A 24,408-nucleotide genomic window follows, 5' to 3' on the forward strand; every position below is an offset into this window, starting at 1 on the left:
GACAGCGGATAACGCTTAATATGAGAGATCAGCAACAAATTTTGGAACAATACGTCAAAGATTTCAACTCAAACCCTCAGGAGAACACGGTTTAATTTGTCGACACAAAAGGCAGAGTCGATGAATTTGCTTTCAGAGTAACGTACCCAAAGCATTCCACTACCTATGTAAGAAATCAAGCAAACAGAGAGCATTCTGCAATACAACTTACCAACGGGGGTCCGGCATCGATCCTTGACAAGGCCTTAGCTGCCCAGGTTCCAGTGAAAGGGGGATCACGACTACGACACAAGCTCTTGCATCTGCAGAAGAGAAGGGACTACTGGAGAAAGAGAAGTAAAAAGATAACAGCAATTAAGTCCAAAGCTACACATAGGGAGTATAAATACAAACTGTATCAAAAGGTAAAAAGGTGGAAAGATGACAGCAATTTCCATTCTTATGTGAAGGGACAATTAGAAAACACTCACATGTCTATTCAAAGTGATCACTCCTATGACAGAAAGATGTGCGATAAGGGGGAAACTAGATCTTGACTTTGGATCACTTTATAATTCCTATGTAGTATGTAGTCTAGGCCCAGACCTGTATGCCTAATTTCCCTAAAATTAGTTAATAAACTCACTGTAGTCTCACTTAGTTAGTGATATTTAAGTCAGGCTGATATGATGCAAGGGGGCTCGTGGGATTCGCAAGTTTTCAAATTATGGCAAATTTGACGCTGCTTGTTCTCTTCATGGCTCTCAAACACTAAATGGCTTGGCCTCACACAGATGCGATTACCGCAAAGGTGAGAGGCATGGAGCTCAGACGAAACCTCCCAAGTCATCGCCACCCTTGTCATCAGCACAAGCCGATGGGCATGCCTAGTGGTCTTACGGCTGCCTGGGATGTTCACATCCACTAGGCCATACCCATTTTTTGTTCGGCCTTTAAAAGGCCAGCATACCGACGGCTCATTTCCCCTCTTTTCTGTCTTATTGTCTAATATTTTTGAATATTTTGAACACCATTCCTGATGTGGATCAGCCATGATTGTGTACAGCCAAATAACATTAATTAATAGTAAGTTTTGCCCTCTGTAATGAATTTCAGTATCCAGGCATTCATTGCTATAAAATTCCATATAAACACTTCAAATTTTACCTTGCCATGCTATTCCTTTTAACTTGACTCAAGATCCTATCTTAGGAAGATGTTGAAAGAGAATTGCGAACAATAAACTAGGTGCCGGTGTCGGTGCAGGCCTGTTTATGTTTTGGTCTACGACCTATACCTATTTCTGATTACTACGCGCGTGCTAGTCTTGCATTTAAGACCCCAACGTAGGAAAGTGCCAAAATAACATACAAAATCAATGGCAAAAGTGGCATTTTTATATTTGTTTGAATATTTTGAAGAAAATGGCGCCTAGTTAGGTGCCAATTGGGTTTTAAAGATAGAACAACATGGCAGGCATTCATTCAGAGTGTTGGCAACCCTTCTTTTTAATCAGTTTCCTTTCCAGGAGCAAAACATCCAGCTAGCCTATTCACCACACATCATCCCTTCAGGGCACACACCACTAACTATTTCCCATAGACTCATGTGTTAATAATGAGATTTGAAAAAATCGCCAAAAATCAGTCTTGATAACGACATCATCCACATCTTCATCATTTGGTAGTTCATCCAATATCTTCAAACGCTAAAGATATGAAAAGGTGTTTTTCAACATTTTTTCGCGCTACAGGGGCTCGAACCAAGACTACATGCAAACTTGGTTGCAGTCACAGTGCTCACAGGGTTTCTTGGGCAACTAATTAAGGTCCCATAAAATCCAGCATTGACAAATTACTGCTCTCCCATGGGACTGAACAGATCCAGTAGTAATCCCTCTCTATGCCCATATGAAAAAAATTGCCGAGATATGCACCGTTGATTTTATATGAATTTTTCCAACCATTACGTCATTTTAGGTACGGGTCTAAAGGGGATTCCCAAAATTGCCGGATCCTATTAGTGGTGTGCGTCCCTAAACACGTACGTAGTGTTGGCGGGTAAGTACATCCTTTATAAAGCATTTAGTATTTTATACCCTCGCAAATCGGAATGTAGACATGTAGCATTCCAGCAAACATATATTATTTTTCAGTATTTCTAGTGTTTTGGACAATAATCTAGAGAAAAACAGATACATTTTTATGGGAACTGTCTTTGGACGCGCCTGATATCCACTCGTCAACTAGTTACCGAAACAGTCAACGCCGGGCGCCGGCTAGCATTCCTATATACACCTCTATATGGATAGCAGTTTGCTGTTGGCTTGGGCGAACTATTGTCATCAAGAAAATACTATCTGATTGCTTTTTTACATGTTGGGAGACCTTGCTTGCGCTCTACGACTGCAGCCAATCTCTACATTCATGTTACAGAACCTATGTCATGTTCAGGTAGGATTTTTTTTGTACTCACCACTAGCTTATTCATCATTTCATTTCATTTATTTGACCATTTAAAATCAACATGGTACATGCACATCATAAAATTAGTATCATAGAAATCAATCATTGACAAACAAAATAAGAATTTAAAAATGACCAGAACCAAAAAGAAACAAAACTGCTTGTAAAGTGGGGCCCTACATAATAAAATACATGAAAACTATTAGAGAATAGTCTGTACATATACATATACACATACCCACTCATATCACCCATGCTAATACATGTACATGTACATCCACTCATTAATCTATACACAGCAAACACATAGCTCGAGATCATGGAAAGAAAGAGAGGAAAGAGTGTGATACAAATAATAAACAAGTAAAAAGAAAACTTTAGAAAATGAAAGACTCAGCCATGGACAACATTTTATCAAATTTAAGTTTCCTATAAATTTAAATCGATTTATGGTAGTACTGAATCTTATATCGAAATTTAGATTCCATTCACGTACCCCGACAGAAGAAATATAAAGAATTATAAAGTAATGATGAACGACAAAGAGGAATGTGTAAGTTTTTGCTTTGACGAGTCGGATAATTTTAAAATGCAGAATTTGGTTGGAACATAGAAATAAAAACAGGCGGTAAAAGGTAGGTGTGCAATCTGAACATGAACATGGATGTAAGCTTTATTAAGTAAGTTATAGAAATAATTTTCATTTTTGAAAATAGTGGCAAACTTGAGAATAAATGATGACTATTTGTAATTACCCAGCTATGAGTTTTTGTAACTTAGAAATTTTGTCTAGTTTTGTTTTGTATTTATTTCCCGAAATTACATTGCAATAATTTGAATTGTTGAATTAAACATTTTCATCAATATGTTCTTTTAGAGAATATTTTTAAACTTATACAAGACACCAGTACTACGATAAATTTTAGAACAGACATAACCAATATGACATTTCCAATCAAGACACTCCTCGATGTAAATACCTAGGAAAAAAAATATTTTGCTTACTATCGGTAGAAACATTGTCTATAATAACAGATTCAATTGCATTAGGTATATTCTTTTTCTTCTCATGAAAAATTGCATATTTTCTCTTATCATTATTTGTCACGTGGGAAGTGACTTTTATAAAAAAAAATAATTACCTACTGCTGCTGGACACCAAATAATTCAGGAATACGTAAAACTGACAAATACAAGTATTAAAAGATTTAATTAAATCTCTTCAATCTATCTTTTGATTTATTCCACAACAATTGTACATGAAAATATACATGAAAATGGATAAATATATAACTAAATATAACTTAAATCAACAATAATTGTTGATTCGAGCCCCCATTATCCCTATTGGCCTGACATGCCCCACCGGCCCTGGTAGTCGGTCCAGTTCCTGGCCTCCGCAGCTTGCAATGTCTCTTCCACTCGGCCTCCGCAGACAGTGTTGCCCCTTGATGAGTAGCCCCAAGATCAGAGAGATGTGCCTTCAACGAATTAGTGGACGAGATCGAGCCCCCAATGATGACATGAGTTTTGACGAATCATGTCGGTGGAGAACAGCCGGGGCAGCTGGGGTCGTTATCTCGTCACCGATTATATCAGACAAGGAATAGTTCGAGGGATCATCAGAACTTCTCCTCCATGCACCCCCCCCCCGGAACGCGTTTTTCGCGCTCAGTAAGTGTTTCAAATATATCGCGTGCTCACTACAGCTGCCCCCTTGAATTAAATCCGAGTTTCCCCACTACTTTTAGACTTAGTTAACAAGAAATTTTTGGCTGTGCCCCTCCCCATTTCAGGCGGAAAACGTAAAAATTCGAGCGGATGCACCCCCATGTGAACATAATCATATCATGTAGGGTATCATCTTAAAGATAAAGATTTCCAAACTTTATTTGAGGAGTTTATGTATACACATGTATATATATATATACATGTGTATATATATATATATATATATATATATATATATATATATATATATATATATTTATATATATATATATATATATATATAAACTGCACCCTTCGTCAGCGATGTGACCAGATTTGCCCTTAGTGACGTAATGGTCGATGATCGGGTCTTAGACATTCGGAAGCTGGTATCGCCCCCGTCTCTGTTGAGAGAAGGTCTGAACGCCCGGATGTAGATGGTTTCTTTCACACCTCTCTCGAAGTACCGCGGCTCTCGTCCAGCACTTGTACCTTGTTGATGTCAACACGATAGCCTGGGGATTCGATGTGGATGTGCTGAGATACCTCGGAGAAAGTGGAGCTAGGGCGTCGATCTTCAAGCAATCTTGTCCTAAGGGAACGTTCTGTTTCTCCTATACATGATTCCTGACATAAACCCTTGGTCGTTTGTCCTTGACAAGGAATCAAATACCTTCTTCTCGTTCTTATCTTTCGGCGCAACCAAGTACTGTCTAAGCTTAATGGTCCTTGTTGTTCAATACCAGTCCATAACTCCAGTAGAGGTCTAAATGAAACAAGAATTCACTCAGCAAATTCCAACACAAACGTTACTTTAATCGGCATCCATTTTCTACACGATTTCTTCGTGCACCCTAATTCGGGGGTAACCTTGCACTAGTCTTCATTCAGACTTCTTAATAGGTATACACAACATCTCCCCTCTACTAAAAATGGGGTATCAGCATTAATCTGGTAATTAAAATTTTCAAACACCAAATAATCAAATAACATCAATGGCAAATAGAAGTATAAATACCTTCTAGCATATACATGTGTTTTGAAAAAATAACCCTTACATGTATCCTGAAATCAGACTGTAATCTACATTGTATTTCAAAACATAACTCTGTATCATTTCCATATGTATCCTGGTTGCATAATAAATATTTTTCTTTGTGTGTGTCTTAAAAACCAATGTGTACAGTGCAATTATTTCAATTAAATAAATATGAGTTTCTTTTCTTTACCTGGTAACTTTATTAATATTATTTTTATATGCAAATGCAAGTGTTTAACCTGTATAAACTGTATCAAGGAATTTCAAAACAACTGTTGCAAGTTTCTTTACTTGTATAGAATGCATAAACAGTACACCACATACATGTAATAATCATTTCTCAACTTGCAGTAAAAATAACACACATGGTTGATTTTCATTTTTTTTTTCACATGTATAACAATTACCATTACGTTCAATATCTTTCTTTTTTTTTTTTTTTTTTATTAAACCCTTGTGGCATAATTTCAACAAACATAACATATACATGTTCTTTAATCAATGAACCCTAAAAACAATTATGCCTTTCCGTCATGAAAATAATTTCTTTTTCATGCCTAATTTAATACAAAGATTCAATGAGAAACATAATCATGTGTCCAGACTGGTACTCTTTTGTCACGTTTAGGTCTTTCATTAGGACTTCCAGTCTGTTCACTACATGTAGCTGTGTTTGATTTTCTCTGATCAACATGACCACTATCCCTGAACAAAGTCAGTTTTGAGGCATTCCAAATACGTCCGTCTTCCAAGACAAATGTGTACAAACCCTTTTTGGCTACAATTTTCTGTGGTGCCTCAAACCATGAATTGTTTCTTTTCTTGACTCTTTTCACTCTAACCTTATCACCAATGCTAAACTTTGGAATGGAAGCACCTAGTTTTGTCAGCGTACTCGCTTGCTTTCTTTTGCTTCGCACCAACACGCCTTCGCATTTCAGTATCTTCCCCGACACGCTATTGCCATCATTAGCATCATGAATATGTAATGGCGTGACCATGGGTCGACCATGTAACAACTCTGCTGGAGTTGTACCAGTGGTCTGATGAGGGGTAGCGCGGTATGCCATAAGCAATTCAAGGACTGCTTCCTTCCATGGTTTACCTTGCATTGTTGCAATTTGAAGTGTTTGCTTTAACACCCTATTCCAACGTTCAACCTCACCATTTGAACGCGGGTAGTACAATGATGCTTTGGAATGTGAAATACCTAGCTTCTTCAGGAAATCTTCAAATTCACTAGATACAAATTGAACACCATTGTCAGTAACAACTTCACAAGGAATACCTTCCCTAGCGAACACTTGTGTAAGGAATGTAATGACGAATGTGTAGTCACTTCAGAAACAAAAGCAACTCTGGCCATTTGGAATAATAATCTATGGCTACAATGGCATATTTGTATGAAGGTTGTGTAGTATTGAATGGACCAGTTATGTCAATACCTATTTTCTTCCAAGGTCCATCAGGAAGAGGGACACTCTGTAAGGGAGTATTACGAGTGTGTGAAACCTTATCACTTGATTGACACAAACTACAATTATGAATAGCATCCTCTACCATCCTATCCATACATGACCACCAATAAATATCACGTAAGCGTTGCTTGGTACGCACTATTCCTTGGTGTGCGGAGTGCGCATTTGTAATCAAGACTGCTTGAAGTGATTTGGGAATGACAACTCTATTACCACGAAACACGCAATCATCAATGATTGTAAGCTCATCGCGAATCATGTAATATGCTTTCAGTGAACTATCCTTGCTTGATTCTTTTGACCAACCATGTGAAATTTTCTCAATCACACGTTGTAGAACGGAATCAGAAGCCGTTGCACGTTGTAACTCGGCTTTTGATATTGTAACTTCCGCGAATATGCTCTGGATCACAACTTCATGATCATCATCTTCAAAGACTGAAGGCGTTGGCTGTGGTAATCGCGATAATGCATCAGCAGCATGATTTTGTAGACCTGGAATGTACTCGACGGTGTAGTTGAATCGTAGCAGACGCGTAGCCCATCGAGCGATCCTCATAGACTGTCGTCCTGTCCCCTTCGTTGACAACAATGTAGTAAGAGCTTGATGATCTGTGCGGAGAACAAAATGGCGGCCCCACACGTACTGGAACCACTTCTCACAAGCCCATACACATGCGAGAGCTTCTTTCTCGCCCACTGAATAATTTTTCTCAGATTTAGTGAGCGTACGGGAAGCGTAAGAGATAGGAACCTCCTTTCCATCCTTCATCTGCATAAGGACAGCTCCTAACCCGTATTCTGATGCGTCAGTTGAAATAACTACTGGTAGATCTGGATCGAAAAGATGCAACGTTGAACAATGTAGGATCTGATCTTTGACTGTAGCGAATGATTCGGCAGCAGCAGTAGACCACACGAACGGAACGTCCTTCTTGGTCAACTCTCGTAGAGGTGCAGTTACGCTGGAGAAATTCGGAATGAACTTTGCGTAATATGAAGCTAGTCCCAAGAATGATCGGAGTGTTGCAGCGTCCTCGGGAACTGGAGCATCTCGTATTGCAGCAACGTTATCTTCATTAGGCTGAAGGCCTTTGGCAGAAATAACATGCCCTAGATAGCTGATCTCCTTCAGGTTGAACTGGCACTTCTGTAAGTTCAGTGTTAGTCCTACACTCTGTAGACGTTGTAGAACTGCCCGAAGATTTGTGTCATGGCTTGATGGAGTATCACCGTAGATGATGATGTCGTCAAGGTAGCACTGGACACCAGAAAGTCCAACTAGAATAGACGACATAAGTTTCTGGAATGCTGAAGGAGCTGAAGAAAGTCCAAAGCAGACACGCTTGAACTGAAAGAGTCCTTCATGCGTAATGAAAGTTGTGAGATGACGCGAATCCTCATGAAGAAGAAGCTGATGGTATGCACTTTTGAGATCTAAAGTGCTGAATACACTTGCTCCTCGCATCTCACTCAACAGTTCTTCTATGTGAGGCAGTGGATATTTATCCTCGACTATCGCTCTGTTCACATCTCGCAAATCGACACACAGGCGGATGTCCCCATTCTTCTTATTCACGACGACTAATGAGGAGATCCATTCACTTGATTCTACTGGTTCAATGATATCAGCTTTAACCAAACGCTGTAACTCTGTCGACACTTTGTCTCTAACTGCAAAAGGTAGGCGTCGGAGCTTGTGTTGTACTGGCGGCACGTCCGTTTTCGTCTTCACACGATGCACGTAACCCTTTGCAAGTCCAACATGGTCACTGAAGAGCTCGTTGAATTCACCACAAATCTCTGAGTTCACTGCATTAACCTCGTCTGGCAGCTGTGGTAGCACATGGAACAACTTCATAAGATCACGTCCCATGAGACAGCTTCCTTTTGTAGCAACGAAGAATTCACACATGACTGTATGGTCACCATGAGAAATATTGGCCTTGAACATCCCAACCACTGGAATTTGTTCATCTGTGAGGTAAGTAGTGAGAACACAGTTAGCTCGTGGTGGCAGAAGAGCTTTCCTTGTAAAATGTTTGTCAAAAATGTCAAGAGGAATGATTGACACGCGAGATCCTGTATCAAATAACAAGTCAAGCTTCACTGATCCATTCACCGTAACTGGAAACAAGATTGCATCATTGGATGGGTGAATAGTCAAAACCTCAACGTTCTCTACATGTAATTGAGACTGTTCTGAAGAAACTTGATGAACAGCTTGCTGTCGGGACCTACACACTTTAGCAAAATGTCCCTTTTTCCCGCATGAATTGCAAGTTGCTTCTCTAGCTTTACAAGAGACATCATTAGCTTTGTGCCTCTTATCACCACAACGGTAACAAGTCAAAGTTTTCTGTTCAGGTGGATTCTTAACACTGGCAGTTGATTGTTTCCTCGCACCAGGCTGTTTCTGTCTACGCTTGGGCTTAAACTTGACTGCGTTCACACTATCTGCAGGTGTATTTAGTGCTCGAGTCTCTCGTGACGCAGATTCCATCTGACGTGCAATTGTCATAGCAGACTGAAGAGTAAGAGACGGCTCGATCAGAAGCCTTTCCGAATTCGCTCTGAGTTGGTCTTCTCAACCAGTTGATCCCGAATGAACTCATCTCGAAGATCACCAAATGCACAGGTAAGTGACAGAGACCGGAGTGCAGAAATGTATGTTTCCACAGGCTCGTCTGGCATCTGGCCTCTCTGTCGGAAACGGTAACGTTCTGCCACAACATTAACCGTCGGTAGAAAGTGATTGTCCAGCCTAGATATTGCTTCAGCGTACGAACAAGATTCACCAGCACCGGTTTCCGTAGTCGTAGAAGATCCTGCAGAAGAGGTCCCCGATGAGGATGAGGTAGATGTAGAAGGTAAGGTATAGAATACTCGCTGCCCTCCGGTCCGAGACAGTGAAGAAGCAAGGCACGACGACGGTCCTCATTAAATTTGTTGGCAGCCGATGCGACGAGGTACACGTCAAACAGCCCCTTCCACTGCCTCCATGGCATAGCCGGAGTGCCTGGAGCAGGTAGAAAGTATGGCGGGGGTTGCAAATTCGCCATATCGCTCGTCGCCAATGTTCAATACCAGTCCATAACTCCAGTAGAGGTCTAAATGAAACAAGAATTCACTCTGCAAATTCCAACACAAACGTTACTTTAATCGGCATCCATTTTCTACACGATTTCTTCGTGCACCCTAATTCGGGTAACCTTGCACTAGTCTTCATTCAGACTTCTTAATAGGTATACACAACAGGGTCCTTGATGGTTTGTAGCACACCCTAATGCAAAATTGACTGAAATTCCTACGAAGGGCTTCGAGAATCCTATAACGTACGGAAGTACAATCTGTCCTTTGGGTGGCTTGGGGTTATCCTTTTTAGGCGGGCTGTTCTTTAGCTGAGTTATCGATCTTGTTGAATACCCAGCTAGGATAGCCGCACTTGGAAAGAGCCTACGTGAGCTTTTTCCCCAGAAACGGTTACTGGATCCGTGATAACCGCTTCCACTCGATGGAAAAGCCAAGCTTATGTTCAAGTGGGTGATTAGAGGACTAAAAGTTCAGGTATTGGTCGGTGGGCGTAAGTTGCCGACTGGTTGAATAACCGTCAAATTACGTCTCTAAGGTCGCTAAGGTCAAATCGTCACTAACGTCACTAAGGTCACATTGCTGACGAAGGTTGCAGTTAGCAGCCGAGAATTTTGTGGTAATTCTTCGTTTTTTTCTGTTTTTCGTGTTGTGGACCAAAGCTCAACAAAATCGACACCGAGGTATTATAAAGATTTAAACATACAGTTGGGAATCATTGCAGAGCAGTCATCGGATTTCAAGGATGCATTGTTGGGAATGTTCACAAGATGGAGAAATGAACATCGTCCAGATGATGACATTAGCCCAGGGCTCTTCTTGCAGAAAGAGTTACTGTGGAAAAAGCGGGAAATCTAATCCAAGAAAGGCCAGTTAGAAGAATGATACTATCCAAATTAATACGCAACAAATTACCGTCAATTGAACTTAAGATAGATGTTGTCTTGCTATTAGAATTATTTGTGTCGTTAAAATAATACCTGTCAGGAATTACTATGGTAATTGAATTGCTTGCACAATTGATTGAACATGACTTCCTGAATACGGTACATTTCTAGGGATTTTCAACGGAAGTTATAATGGACAAGTCCACTCCAGATAAAAGTTGATTGGGATCAATACAAAGAATAATAACAGTGCTGAAATTTAATCAAAATCGGAAGCGACAAGAAAGTTATGACGTTCAAAAAATTGCCACTTTTTCACCAAAATGTTATGCACAACTCAGTGACATGCAAATGAGAGAGTTGATGCCCCTCACTCTTTATCCATACAGCTTTTGTTATTATTATACAATGTTTCCCGTCTTACAGATTTTGCAATAGAGTGCCGGCTTTCTATTGAACCAAATAAGGATTTTACATGTTCAGGGAGGAATAAAACTTTGTATCGCATTATAATGAGGATAACATTGAGTTGTGTTATATTTCGTATAATAAAATCCAAAAGTAATAGTTTTTTAAAAGCAAGCGATTTCAAAATGTCAAAACTTCTCATATTACATACAATTTGATCAAATTTTCAGCTTGGCTCATTTTCCCTTTTTTTTATTCCAAATTAGTTTTTGTTTGGATAGATTTTTCTTTCAGTTTGCTTATGGAACTAAAAGACTATTAGAAAGTTTTATATAAATAATTAGAATAAAATTTACAGAGCAGAATGCTTAAAATGTCATCAAAGTCCGATACTAAGATAACGAAGTTATTGAATTGTAAAGTTTAGCCCTATTTTTTTTAAATAGTCAAATGCACGTCATCATATATATTCAATAGATGGGCTTATAATGTCACATCACCTCTTTGATTTGTCTTAAATTATCATATGAAATCATATTTTTTTTGTTCATACATGTACATGTGTGATAAATGTGGCTCCTTTATAATGAAACAGGTTGCAGCAATGAATATCTCATGTACTAAATCAGTTGTCAATCCATTTTTTCAGTTCTTGGTAGAACAATATTTTTAATAAACCTGATTTCTTATAATAATATAGCCTACAAAAGAATCAGTGGGGATATGACATTATCAAGTTGCTCACTGAATATTCATGAAGACATGTCCAGAAATGTTTCGCCGGAACAATGCAATCTTTTAAATGCCATAACTTTGTTATTCCTTTACCAATTTCATCAAATTTCCTGTGTTATGTTTGTCTGATTTTTCTTTATCTGTTTAAATCATATAATGTTTAGCCCGGAGCATCCCTTTAAGTCAAATGTATATATTTCTTTCTTTCAAATGCTCAAGATGTCTCACAAGCAACTGCAACAATTTCAACAGGAGCAGCAAACATGTCAGCACCACCAAAGTATGTAAACAAATCAATACTTTAGACCAATAGCTACACTGCTTATTTAGCACGTACAGGTCTTGTATAGTGACTGCATTACGAGTGCTTATTTTCTAGTTTATATTTGAACTAGAAAATCAGCACATGTAGCGCAGTCACTATACAAGCACTGTAAGTGCTAAATTAGCACTTCATTTTTACAGTGTAGTGTAGAAGCTACACATTGGGGTGCGACCAGAGCGTTTATAATTATATTTACGATCTTAGTCTAATAGAATACATCGAATTGAAAAAAGTTATCATCAGATATCATACCTCAAGATACCTACATTCGGATTGCATTTGTAGTTGATTTCTGAAAATCATTTCCAAATTACCAAAATGGGGATATCAAACAGTGGCAGTTATCTCTGAAAAAGACATTCTCTTTAGAAGTAATGTGCAAATTGGAATACGTACACAAATTTCCGTATACCTGCATATTTCTGAAAAGTTGAGAATATTAGTTTTCAGATGTCTGCTTTCTTTGGTAATTATTTAAGAACAATAACGCAACATGCTGAACAGTCTGTCCCACATCTAGCAGAAATGCTGGCATGAATGTCATCTTCGTTTTCCCTTTTGATTATAAATGATGGCCTGGCCTTCCGTGAGGAGCTGTATCGCAAGTATAAAGGGTGTTTATAAAAAAGATAACAGAAGTCAAAGGTCAACTGTATTAATATAGGGTATATATGTTGCGCACATATCCACTCTGTTAGGTGCTCAAGGCGATCCTATATTACCGGCTAAGCTAGGCGTTCATAGCACACACAGCTTTTTAAGGAATTACTTCCTACCGATACCCATTTACCTCACCTGGGTTGAGTGCAGCACATTGTGGATCAGTTTCTTGCTGAAGGAAATTACGCCATGGCTGGGATTCGAACCAACGACCCTCTGTTTCAAAGTCCGAAGACTAATCGGTACATGATTTATTCTTGTGATTTTATATATATATATATATATATATATATTATATATATATATATATAACAACAGCTTTGGCAACTCTTTTATTTAAATATTGTAAAGAAATGGATGAAGAGAACAATGGTAGACGTAGCTTAAATCAAGGTTCCCCAGAGCTATCTACCCTTTGGAAAAATTGGTTTTGCCGAACAAATGTCTCTGCCGGGAATCGAACCCGGCCCCCAGCTTTGAACGCCCGGTGCCTTAACCACTAAGCGCATGACGGCTTGTCATTGTTCAAAACCCACCTTCACCCGACAAAGGTGATTGGTATAGTGTCGAAAATCTGTCTTTCTGACGGTCAATCGGATCTCGGTCGGCCTAGCCACTAGCCCGTCTCTGTGGTCTAGTGGTTAAGGCACCGGCGTTCAAAGCTGGGGGCCCGGGTTCGATTCCCGGCAGAGACATTTTTTCGGCATAACCAATTTTTCCAAAGGGTAGATAGCTCTGGGGAACCTTGATTTAAGCTACGTCTACCATTGTTCTCTTCATCCATTTCTTTACAATATTTAAATAAAAGAGTTGCCAAAGCTGTTGTTCATGTATAGCTTCACACATTTGTATACTTTCTCACATACGTGTACTGTATCGAAGCAATAGCTTTGATCCAGCTGAGGCATGACGGCTTGTCATTGTTCAAAACCCACCTTCACCCGACAAAGGTAATTGGTATAGTGTCGAAAATCTGTCTTTCTGACGGTCAATCGGATCTCGGTCGGCCTAGCCACTAGCCCGTCTCTGTGGTCTAGTGGTTAAGGCACCGGCGTTCAAAGCTGGGGGCCCGGGTTCGATTCCCGGCAGAGACATTTTTTCGGCATAACCAATTTTTCCAAAGGGTAGATAGCTCTGGGGAACCTTGATTTAAGCTACGTCTACCATTGTTCTCTTCATCCATTTCTTTATATATATATATATATGTGTGTGTATGTTTGTGTGTGTGTGTGTGTGTGTGTATATATATATTATATATTATATATATATATATATTATATATATGTATATATATATATATATATATATATATATATGTCTGAGCAACTCATCATTTATTTCTATTACTATTTTTTTCATTTAATTTTCTATTCAGCATATTTGTTGCTTTCCTTATTTATTTATTTTATTTTATCTTATGTCTATTTCATAAAATGTGCTTATAAAATGGGGCCTTCATACTACAAGCCCTGCTTTTTAGTTGGGGTCCTTCCCTTTAGATTTCATGGTCAGTTATTGTATTATAACAATTGATTTAAATGCTATATTTTGTAAATATGAATAATGAACTATCATTATCAATATAAAAATATAGAAAGAGGAAATAAATGAATTGAATTAAATCTTTCATCTGACATCTTGCTTTCGTCATATTGTCACAGCTTACAGAGCTATGGTCTTTTAAAGGCGAAGGGTACACAATCTACTTTTCAAAGTACTGGGTTTGAACGTGCATTCACGATATCCACTTTGTTGTTAGGTTTTGGTTTCATAAAAGTTTTCCCTGCAAATTTCAGTGAAGTATTTTTTTTTTTTTTTATTCTACGTTTTATGTAGAGCACCTATGGAAGAGTCTGTAATGGATTTCGATGACATTCTGAGGGAAATTGCTAAGCAGGTCAACAAAAGACAGGATGTCGATAATCTTGGCTGTAATCTGGGATTTCTTCCGTCAGAAATAGAATCATACTCTGCGAATAACAGGAATGCATCATACATGGGCACGCTACAGATGCTCCGTGATTGGAGGAAAAGAACACGTAAAGCAGAAGAACGAGGATTGTTGAGGAATGCTCTTATTAACATCAGGTTTATTCGTCTGGCCGACGAGTTACTAAGTGATGGCGAACAGGTGCGTCACAAGTAGGGGCAGGATGGCAGTCGACCCCCTTATCCAAAGAGAGGGGGCCGAGGGCAGGTTCGCATTTTCTATAATCGCAAGAGAAGGGCGGAAAAGCTAAAAGAAAGGAAACATTATTTGTAATAGTACATGTAATTATATCAAAATACCTTTAATCTTTTTTTTTCAGCGCGCTTTGGATTTTGCTTGGGATGGATACTTTTTTACCCTACAGGGGAGGGGTCGTATTCTGAAAAGATTTATAAGTTTCCTCATAAGTTAACCATTTAATGGAGCGCTAGTGGACCTCTACATTCGTATTCTGAAAACTGTATTAGCGCTCAATTAACTCCCTTTATAGGCCACTCTCTTTCTTAGCCGAATTGGCCAATTGCGCTCTTACAACGTAAAAATTGCTGGCATGCAGCGCAGCGCCCAGCTGCTGCAGGTGCATGCACTGCGCCACGTCGAGCTTGATAGAAATTACTTTTGCTGAAAAAAAAAAAGCTAAATGTTTTTGCATCAGAGATTAGAGGTTCGTTATGTTGTTAAAGTGCATTGTTGTCTTGTCCCTTTCTCTTATTTTTCTTGTATCTTTGCTGCTTTTATTTTTATTTTTCTATTTCGAACGCCTTCTGATTTTCACATTTACATATTTTAATCAATTTGTAGCTGTTCTTTTTTCTTTCTTTTACAATATTTTATCTGCCTTTGAGTCGGGAGGGGGACTCTTCTATGATTTTAATTCCTGCTTATTTTAAACAAGAATAAGATACTTTAATATAACATATATTTCTTTCAATAAAAATTCATTATGGGAAATCTTCCTCAACCAAACACTCAGCGAGCTGAGATGTCACGATGGGTGAACAGGTGATTAATGAGCTATACGTATGAGCTGATTTTTCTCCTTATCTGCACTAATTGCAGATCCGATGTGGTATTTTATGAAGCTAATAAACTTGAATTATTCCATAGGGACCCTTTTTCAAATTCCTCTACAATTTCAAAAAACTTTACTGTGTAGTGCTGCAAAGTGTGACGAATATGACCCCGAGTTTGAATGAATTGTACACAGTAGAGTGATTCAGAATCTTTCCCTACATACATATAAAGGTTTTTGTGCTTTCGGGGGTGTTTTAAAAAGCACATAATAATTGCTATAATAGATGTGCGGATAATTTGAAAACGAGCACATGAACCCATTTTTTATGTTTGCACGTCTTAGGTATACCTTCCTTTACAATTTTGCAAAGTTTGGTGAAAATCACATTGGTTTTGAATAAAGTGCATCATTTCTTGTACTTCTCAAGTTTGTTATTGAAGTTTCACTTTCTTTGAGGTTATTTTTTTTTTTTCGCGCACTTTAGACGGTAAGCAGACTTGCTTGTTCTCGGCACATTTTTGGCTGTTTCAAGCCAACTCGCAATATCTTGGACACTAATAATTTGAGAACGAGCACATGAACCCCATATTTTTAATAATTTAACGTCTTTAGAATATATTCCTCTACAAATCTAGAGAGTATGGTGAAAGTGACATTGGTATTGAATATTTGGGGACACAACTACTGAACCTTTCGCATTTTAGACGGTATTATTAGACTTTGCGCGTTTTCTGCGCATTTTAGGCGATTTTCAAGCCAACTCGCAACACTTAAAAGACACTGAGGCCCGTAATCTGATAGCAGGTTTAATTTGACCCTAGTCTAAAGTTAACACTGGTTTAACTAAACCTCCTCTAAACTTCACCTCTGGTCTAAGTGTAGTGTAGTTATTTTGGTATTTTGATAGCCATTATTTATTTTTGGAAAAAATACCTCTTTTGACCAAGACTAGCACCTTTATGGTAAATTACTGCTGCAGGGGTGATTGCAACAAAGTTGAAAAAATGTTACTAATTTTTTTTATTTTATTTTATGGAAACTAATTACAACTATTTTAGTAAAAGGAAAGCATTCATCACCCATATATGGTAAGAATTTTTTATTCATATCATGTATATTTTTGTTAATTACCAAAAATTTAATCCCAAACCGAGTGACTTGCAATGTTTTTTTGTGTCAGTCCCAATAATTGTTTTTCATTTATTGTTTGTCAAAATTCTGCTGATCTAAGACTAAGACAGTCTACGTTGGCCTCTCTCACCAAGGCAATGTGTTAAGACAGTAAAATTTCAGAAATATTTAAATAAATCCCAGAAATGGCGGTTATTCCTGTCTACAGACAGTGCTACTAGATCTGACTATCGCTATTCATTGCTTGCCAAAGTCTAGATCTATCTGGGCATAACTGTAATGTTAGAATCAGACCTAGACATCTAGATCTAGATGATTAGATCTATCAGGTATCATCTAGATCTACTCATGTTTTAGGTACAGTTTGTTTGGAGGAGTTTTTATTTTATTTACACAATTTTGGGACTTTTTTAGGTTTCCAGGACTAGAGAACTGAATAAATCTAGACCATCAGCTCAATCTAGACTAGGGACTAGCCCTATACTTATGTAATAATTTGGATCTCGGCGGCCTAGGCCAAGTCTGTGGCTGTGCTATATATATATTTTTTAAGATTCTATTTCTAGCCTAGCTGGTGGCCCTAATGTTAGGACTGGCTGATCTAGTCCACTGTTTGATCTAGAATCTCTAACGTAGGCCTAGATCTAGACTTAATAACTTAACTTAATAAGACTAAAAGTTAGACCAAGATGATTTCCATGCATATGTTCTTAAATCTCTAGCTTCTTCCTTAGCTTAACCTTTGAGTATTATTTACAACACATCAATTAGAACAGATGTTCTTCCCCCCCCCCCGTATGGAAGATGGCCCATATTTCAGCTGTTTTTAAGAGAGGTGACAAAGCTTTGCCAAATAGTACCGGCCTATTAGATCAACTTGTATTCTTTGTAAAGTGCTTGAGTACTCCGAGATGAAATTATTGAGCACTTGAAGTGCAATGATTTGTTTTGTCCTAAACAGTATGGCTTCGTTCCTGGAGGTCCACTTCTCTTCAATTGCTTACTTTTTGGACAAGATTACAGAGGTGTCTGACTTAAATGGTCAGGTAGATGTAATTTATATGGACTTTATGAAAGATTTTGACCAGGTTCCACACATGCGGTTGATAAACAAGGTTGAGAGTCATGGCATCTGTCGTTGTGTCCTTAGCTGGTTCCAAAGTTTTTTTGGCAGGACGTTCATAGCAGGTAATTGTTAATGGTAGTGTTTCGTCTTGGGCACCAGTAACCAGTGGGATTCCTCATGGAAGTGTTTTGGGTCCCATTCTCTTTGTCTTATATGTTAACAATTTACCTGACTGTGTTACGAGTGTTGTGTACTTTTTGCAGATGACACTAAGATTCTTAGTGAGATTACTTGCGATCGTGATTCTTCTCAGTTACAAGACGATCTTCATGTATTACAGTATTGGTCTGATAAGTGGCTCTTAAACTTCCATCCTGAGAAGTGCAAAGTTTTAACTTTCGGTCCTGTTAACAAGGTGTCAAATTGCCCTCCAAGGTCGTATCATCTAAAGAAGGGTAATGTTGTATATAATCTAGAGCATGTTGACACGATGAAGGACCTGGGCATAGATCTAGATGGTGGACATTCTTTTGATACCCATATACAAAAAGTTGTGTCAAAAGCAAACAGGCTAGCAGGCTAAGCCCTTGTTAAATAATGCGAGCGCGAAGCGCGAGCTATAGTTTTCGTTGAAAATATGATGGGCAATATGCTTGTGATCTTCAAAACAAGATGGCTATGTAACTAGATAACAGCTGCGAGCAAGAAGCGCGAGCAGAAATTTTAATTATAAGCTCTCACCTGATCTAAAAGGGACATGTTAAGATGATTTTGGCAGTTAGCCATGAAGACAATACATGTTTCAACAAAGGGCGGCGGAACGTATTTTCCTTTTTTTAGGGGGGGGGGAAGCAAGTGCACTTCATGCCATAAAGGGCATTTTGGTGCAAACGAATATTTTCACCATGATATTATCATCTGTGTAAAGAAGTTGTATGTTTTGTAGTTATTAAGTTGAGCAAAGTTTTTTTATTTGATTTCTGATTGATAAAATGTATATTTAGGTTTTATTTAACATTCCGAGCTTTTCTTGTAATCATAACAAACGGATGAACATTGTTAACACGAGGAAAACGATCAATAAAATTTTACTAACATTATATTCTTTATCACCATTTTATTATGATCATCGTTTGCGATTATTATGATCATCATTAGTATTATTTTTATTTTTATTACCAGCAGAAGCTCTTATTAAAAATGACATCCCCTCCAATACAAATCCTATTATCTGGAGGTTACTCGCAAACGACTAAGCGTATGTTTGATCGGGGCGCCTATTCTTAAATCAATACATACTTTGGCCACAACACACACAATATCATCGTTCAATAGTTTATCATTGCATAATATTATGTTATCTTGCAAGAACAGCACCGTTCTTGTTACCATAATTAAATAATTTCATTTTCGGAATTACGAACCTTATTTCGTTTTCGGATTAACGAACCTTCGGATTAACGAATCTTATTTCGTTTTCGGACTAACGAACGTTAATTCGTTTTTCGGACTTAAGAACCTTCGGAATTACGAGCCTCATTTCTTTTTCGGACTAACGAACCTTCGGAATTACGAACCTTCGAAATAACCGAACCTTCAGAATAAGGAAGCTTCGGAATTACGAATGTATGCGATTTTTTCCGTCGTCTGCTCCAGACTTCTGTCTGTCATGCTTCAGACCAGGAACCACGTACTGCAACCAAGTCTGAATTCAGTACAGCAACCATGCACGTCTGATTCCGTACTGCAAACAGGTCTTTTCAGTACCGCAAACATGTCTGATACCGTACTGAAACCACGTTTGAACTCTGTACTGGAACCACTGGCATCTGTTCAGTACCGGAAACTACGTCTGGTTCTTCGACCATATGTATGGGTTCTTCTGCACTCTGCCTATATCACGACCATACACATTGGCTCTGCTATACTTGTAGTTGCAACCGTTGTCTGCTTCAGACCCGCAACCATCTGCTTCAGACCATCCCGTCTGCTCCAGACTCCGAACCGTCCGCCCCAGACCAACCAGACTACAAAGAGTGAACCCTGGTAAATATATAGTCTCTTGCTGGCTTGCAAAACAAACCCAACATACAAGGAAATCTTTCCACAGTCGTCGGCTAGGACTAGAAATCCATCCTAGGTTTCCCCGTGGTAAAACATGCGATCATATAAATCACTTCGTTCGCATCCAGCTTTATTTATTCGATAGCGAATCCAAATTAATCTGGATACTTTACGTGCAATACACCCTATGGGCGCTGTATTTCAACAAATCATCGGCAAATCCTCACGAGCTCACAAACTTTACGTACTTGTGCATTGACCTTTCGTTTTCTGCGTCGAGCCATGTGGACGTATGAGATTATGGAATTTTAATAACGTTGATGTACTACGTAGACCTAATGTCACTCGCTGCACGAAAATACATTTAGATGTTTAGGGATTATATTCCGAGATTTCTTTGGGAAGGAGTAGATATTTATCTAAAACAAAGCTAAAGTGTACATATTGTATTAAACATGATTTTCATCGGAAGACGGAGCGCTCAACAATGTCAAGTAGATTGTTGATATTCAATCTGTTTGGGAAAAGCGTTTCACGTGAGTTTTCTCTACAACCACATGGGCCCGGGAAACAACACTGGTTCACACACATTGCTGCACAAAAAAAACAGGAAAGTACATCGCACAAAGTTTTACGATCATCGAATACATTTTGAACTTTCCGGGGATTTCTGAAGTATGCATTTAGAATGAAGGGTATTTGTAAACTGATAGTGTATCATAGAAGCATGAGACATCAATAATATCTATAAACCGAGTAGAAAGAACACAACCAAGCGTGTTGAGCCATTAGTTCAAAAGTATTCGAAAATCTACATCATAGTCCGAAAGTTTGGAAAGAAACCTTTGTGATCAAACCGCATGCTTAAGCTGTTTCACGAGGAGTTCCTAAATCAGCCAAATATATCGATAATCTTAGAGCAAGTATGGATGAAGAAGATACAGAGGACTACTCTCCATTACTAAAGGCTGTAAGGAATGGTCACCTTGATGAAATACAAAGCTTAGTCAGACAAGGGGCGGACGTGAATCAGGGTAATGCTGAAGGCACCATTAACGATTACAGCAAAATGAGCAAATACCGGCAGGCGTATTTTTTTTTACACCGCTGCTCCGCCAAAATTCCCAGAAAAAACGAAAGAAACGGCTCGCGGGCAAGTCTAATCTGTGCGCTCTTGAAAGCAAGGCTCTCGGAATTCCCGCGTGAGATGTAAACCCGGTGTATGAACATGAAGTTGAATGAATTATCCAAAACGGCCACCTGAAATCATCCCGTTACCACATTATTTTCTTAGAGTTATTGTTGATATTACGGAAAAGGGTTCTAAAACTAAAAACCATTTTAGTTTGTAACTGAGCTGATTTTGTATTGAAAATGAATATGTAAAAGATATTCTATTTAAAGTCTAGTGGCGAATTAAATTTGCTGAAAGAAAGTGTGAGGGCAATTTTTAGTATTTTTCCTACATTATATAGGCCTCACTAGCGTTCCTGGGGGGGGGGGGGAATAGAGATAAAGGGTGAGAGGAGATACAAGGAGATTGATTTGGAAAAAAATTATATTGTGAAGAAAAAAATGAAAAGAAATGGGCCTTAAGCAAGGGGGGATAAAAAAAGACGGTCTATATACCCAGGCAGAAAAATCAGATGACCAAAACTAAAACGTTCACATTGGACAACTAAATAATTTATGAAATTTCAATCACATGAAAATATGGGGAAATCACAAGACAAATTGCCGATTTCGTGAAATCATGAATGCACCACTAACCATTCATTTTGTTTACAAATGTATTTATACTGCAAAAAATCATTATTTGACCAATCACATGATTTTTTTTTCAGAACTCGAATCAAGTTTACATTTCATTGTTATGTATAGGCCTTTTTAGAATATAATTAAATTAAAAATATTGAGCTTGAATATATTTTTATACCTTTAATCACTTAATTATTATAAATATTGAATCAAATTCATATTTTTAAGGAAATAGAACTATAAAGTCTGTAATGATGGAAAAAATCATCTAGATATGAAAAGTTTTGAGGTAATCAAATTTTTGTAGTAATGAACTATGGTTAGTCGTGCATGCATCTATGATATCAGCAAGTTGGCAATCGCCTATATAGTGATATTCATTTCATTAAAAATTCATAACATCATTAGTTGTCCGATGTCCCTCAAAGCCTTTTCTGTCAATCTGATTTTTCTTGTCCTGTTGAAAAAAAGTTATTTCAGGGTAGACCGTTCCTTTAAAAAAATTGAGAAAGAAAGAAAAAATTAATGAGGTAGAGAGAAGATCTTATCTGCCAAAATAATAATAATAATAATGATAATAATGATAACAATAATAATAATAATGATAATGATCACAATAATAATATAAAATCATATTTCTAGAGCGCATATCAGTGCAAAAGTAGTCCCTATGCTTGTACATAAATAGAGAAAAGCAAAGGTATCAAAGTTTGCATATCAATAATTACAGACAAAATTCATCGACAAAATGATTGTGCCTAATAAAGGTCTTTTGTATTGCAAAAAGCAAGAGGGCAAATACAGAACGGAGAATGCTGGAGAGAGAGAGGGTGAGTGCTGAAGATCAGAGAGGTGAAAGTTTTAGTCGACGAAGAAAAGAAATCTAGTCTATCTGCAGCTAATTATAAGAACCCTCTCTAGTTCTTTGTTTCATGCATCTGAATGTCTGGAGGTGCCATATCTGCGAACAAAATGCTCATACGGTGTAGAATTAATATGAAATGCAAGCAGATTATGTCCCTACAAAATTAAACGCTTTTAAAAAGCTCCGGAAAAAGCTATATATCTATATTGAAATCATAAGGTTTGTTTTGTATGAACGAAATCAAGATGTGCACGACGAAACGTGTGTGGTATGTTTTTTTTTTCAATATTTTGGCGGAGCAGTGGTGTAAAAAAATACGCGACCGGCAGAGTCGAGGTACTTATGTTTCTTATCGATCAAGGGGCTGATGTGAGAAAGCATGTTAAAGGAAACACTGCTTTAGCCTTTGCTGCTCAGTCTGGTCATCTTGATGCTATAAAATATCTGATCAGTCATGGAGCTGACGTGAATAAGACAAAATATAATGGAGTGCTTGAATTACACCTTGCTGCTCAGAATGGTCATCTTGATGTCATCGAGTATCTGATTAGTCAAGGGGCTGAGGTAAATAAAGGAGATAACAAAAATGTGACTGCACTGCACATTGCTGCTCAGAATGGTCATCTTGATGTCATCGGGTATCTGATTAGTCAGGGGGCTGAGGTGAATAAAGGAGATTACAAAGATATGACTGCCTTACATATTGCTGCTCAGAATGGTCATCTTAATGTCATCGAGTATGTCATTAGTCAAGGAGCTGATGTGAAGAAGGGAAATGAAATTGGTGAGACTGCATTATACATTGCTGCTCTGAATGGTCACCTTGATGTCATCAAAAGCCTGATCAGTCAAGAAGCTGAAGTGAATAAAGGGACTAACAATAGTTGGACTGCATTGCATATTGTTGCTCAGAATGGTCATCTTGATATCGCCAAATATTTGATTAGTGAAGGCGCTGTGGTCAATAAAGTGGAAAACAAAGGTCTAACCGCATTACACATTGCTGCTGAGGATGGTCATGTTGATGTCGTCAAATATCTGATCAATGAAGGAGCTGAGGTGAATAAAGGAGATAACAATGGTTTGACTGCATTACACTACGCTGCTCAGAACAGTCATCTTGATGTCGTCAAAAATTTGATTAGTCAAGGGGTTGAGGTTAAGAAGGAAAATAACATTGATGGGACTGCATTACACATCGCTGCTCGGAATGGTCATCTTGATGTCGTCAAATATGTGATCAGTCAAGGTGCTGAGGTGAATACAGAAAATAACTATGGTCGGACTGCATTATACATTGCTACTGAGGATGGTCACCTTGATGTAGTCAAATATCTGATCAGTAAAGGGGCTGAGGTGAATCAAGGAGAAAACAATGGGTGGACTGCGTTACACATTGCTGCTCAAAATGGTCATCTTGATGTCGTCGAATATCTGATAAGTAAAGGGGCTGAGGTGAAGAAAGGGACTAACAATAGATGGACTGCATTGCATATTGCTGCTCAGAACGGTCATCTTGATGTCATCAAATATTTGATAATTGAAGGCGCTGTGGTCAATAAATTGGAAATAAAAGGTCTAACTGCATTACACATTGCTGCTGAGGATGGTCATTTTAATGTCGTCAAATATCTTATTAGTCAGGGTGTTGAGGTGAATAAAGGAAATAACTAAAATGACACTGCATTACACTACGCTGCTAGGAATTGTCATCTTGATGTCGTCAAATATCTGATCAGTCAA

At 38.2% G+C, this 24,408-nt stretch overlaps 1 protein-coding gene across 1 annotated transcript; it reads left to right on the top strand.

The window, feature by feature from the left end:
- Positions 1-14,634: 14,634 nt before the first annotated feature.
- LOC121406210 (putative ankyrin repeat protein RF_0381) lies at positions 14,635-24,339 on the top strand. Its single transcript, XM_041597232.1, has 4 exons — positions 14,635-14,907; positions 19,913-20,024; positions 20,912-21,131; positions 22,968-24,339. The coding sequence occupies exons 1-4, from the start codon at positions 14,635-14,637 to the stop codon at positions 24,337-24,339; spliced, it is 1,977 nt and encodes a 658-aa protein (XP_041453166.1).
- Positions 24,340-24,408: the final 69 nt, after the last annotated feature.

The sequence above is a fragment of the Lytechinus variegatus genome, chromosome 19 (assembly GCF_018143015.1).
Source record: "Lytechinus variegatus isolate NC3 chromosome 19, Lvar_3.0, whole genome shotgun sequence".
Lineage (NCBI taxonomy): Eukaryota > Metazoa > Echinodermata > Echinoidea > Temnopleuroida > Toxopneustidae > Lytechinus > Lytechinus variegatus.

Bases quoted from the DNA above. Each gene is read 5' to 3' on its own strand.
- LOC121406210 (XM_041597232.1), top strand. From the start codon at position 14,635: ATGGATTTCGATGACATTCTGAGGGAAATTGCTAAGCAGGTCAACAAA. The intron at 20,025-20,911 runs GTAAATATATAG...CGCATGCTTAAG, and splicing joins ACTACAAAGAGTGAACCCTG to CTGTTTCACGAGGAGTTCCT. The intron at 21,132-22,967 runs GTATTTTTTTTT...TTGGCGGAGCAG, and splicing joins ATGAGCAAATACCGGCAGGC to TGGTGTAAAAAAATACGCGA.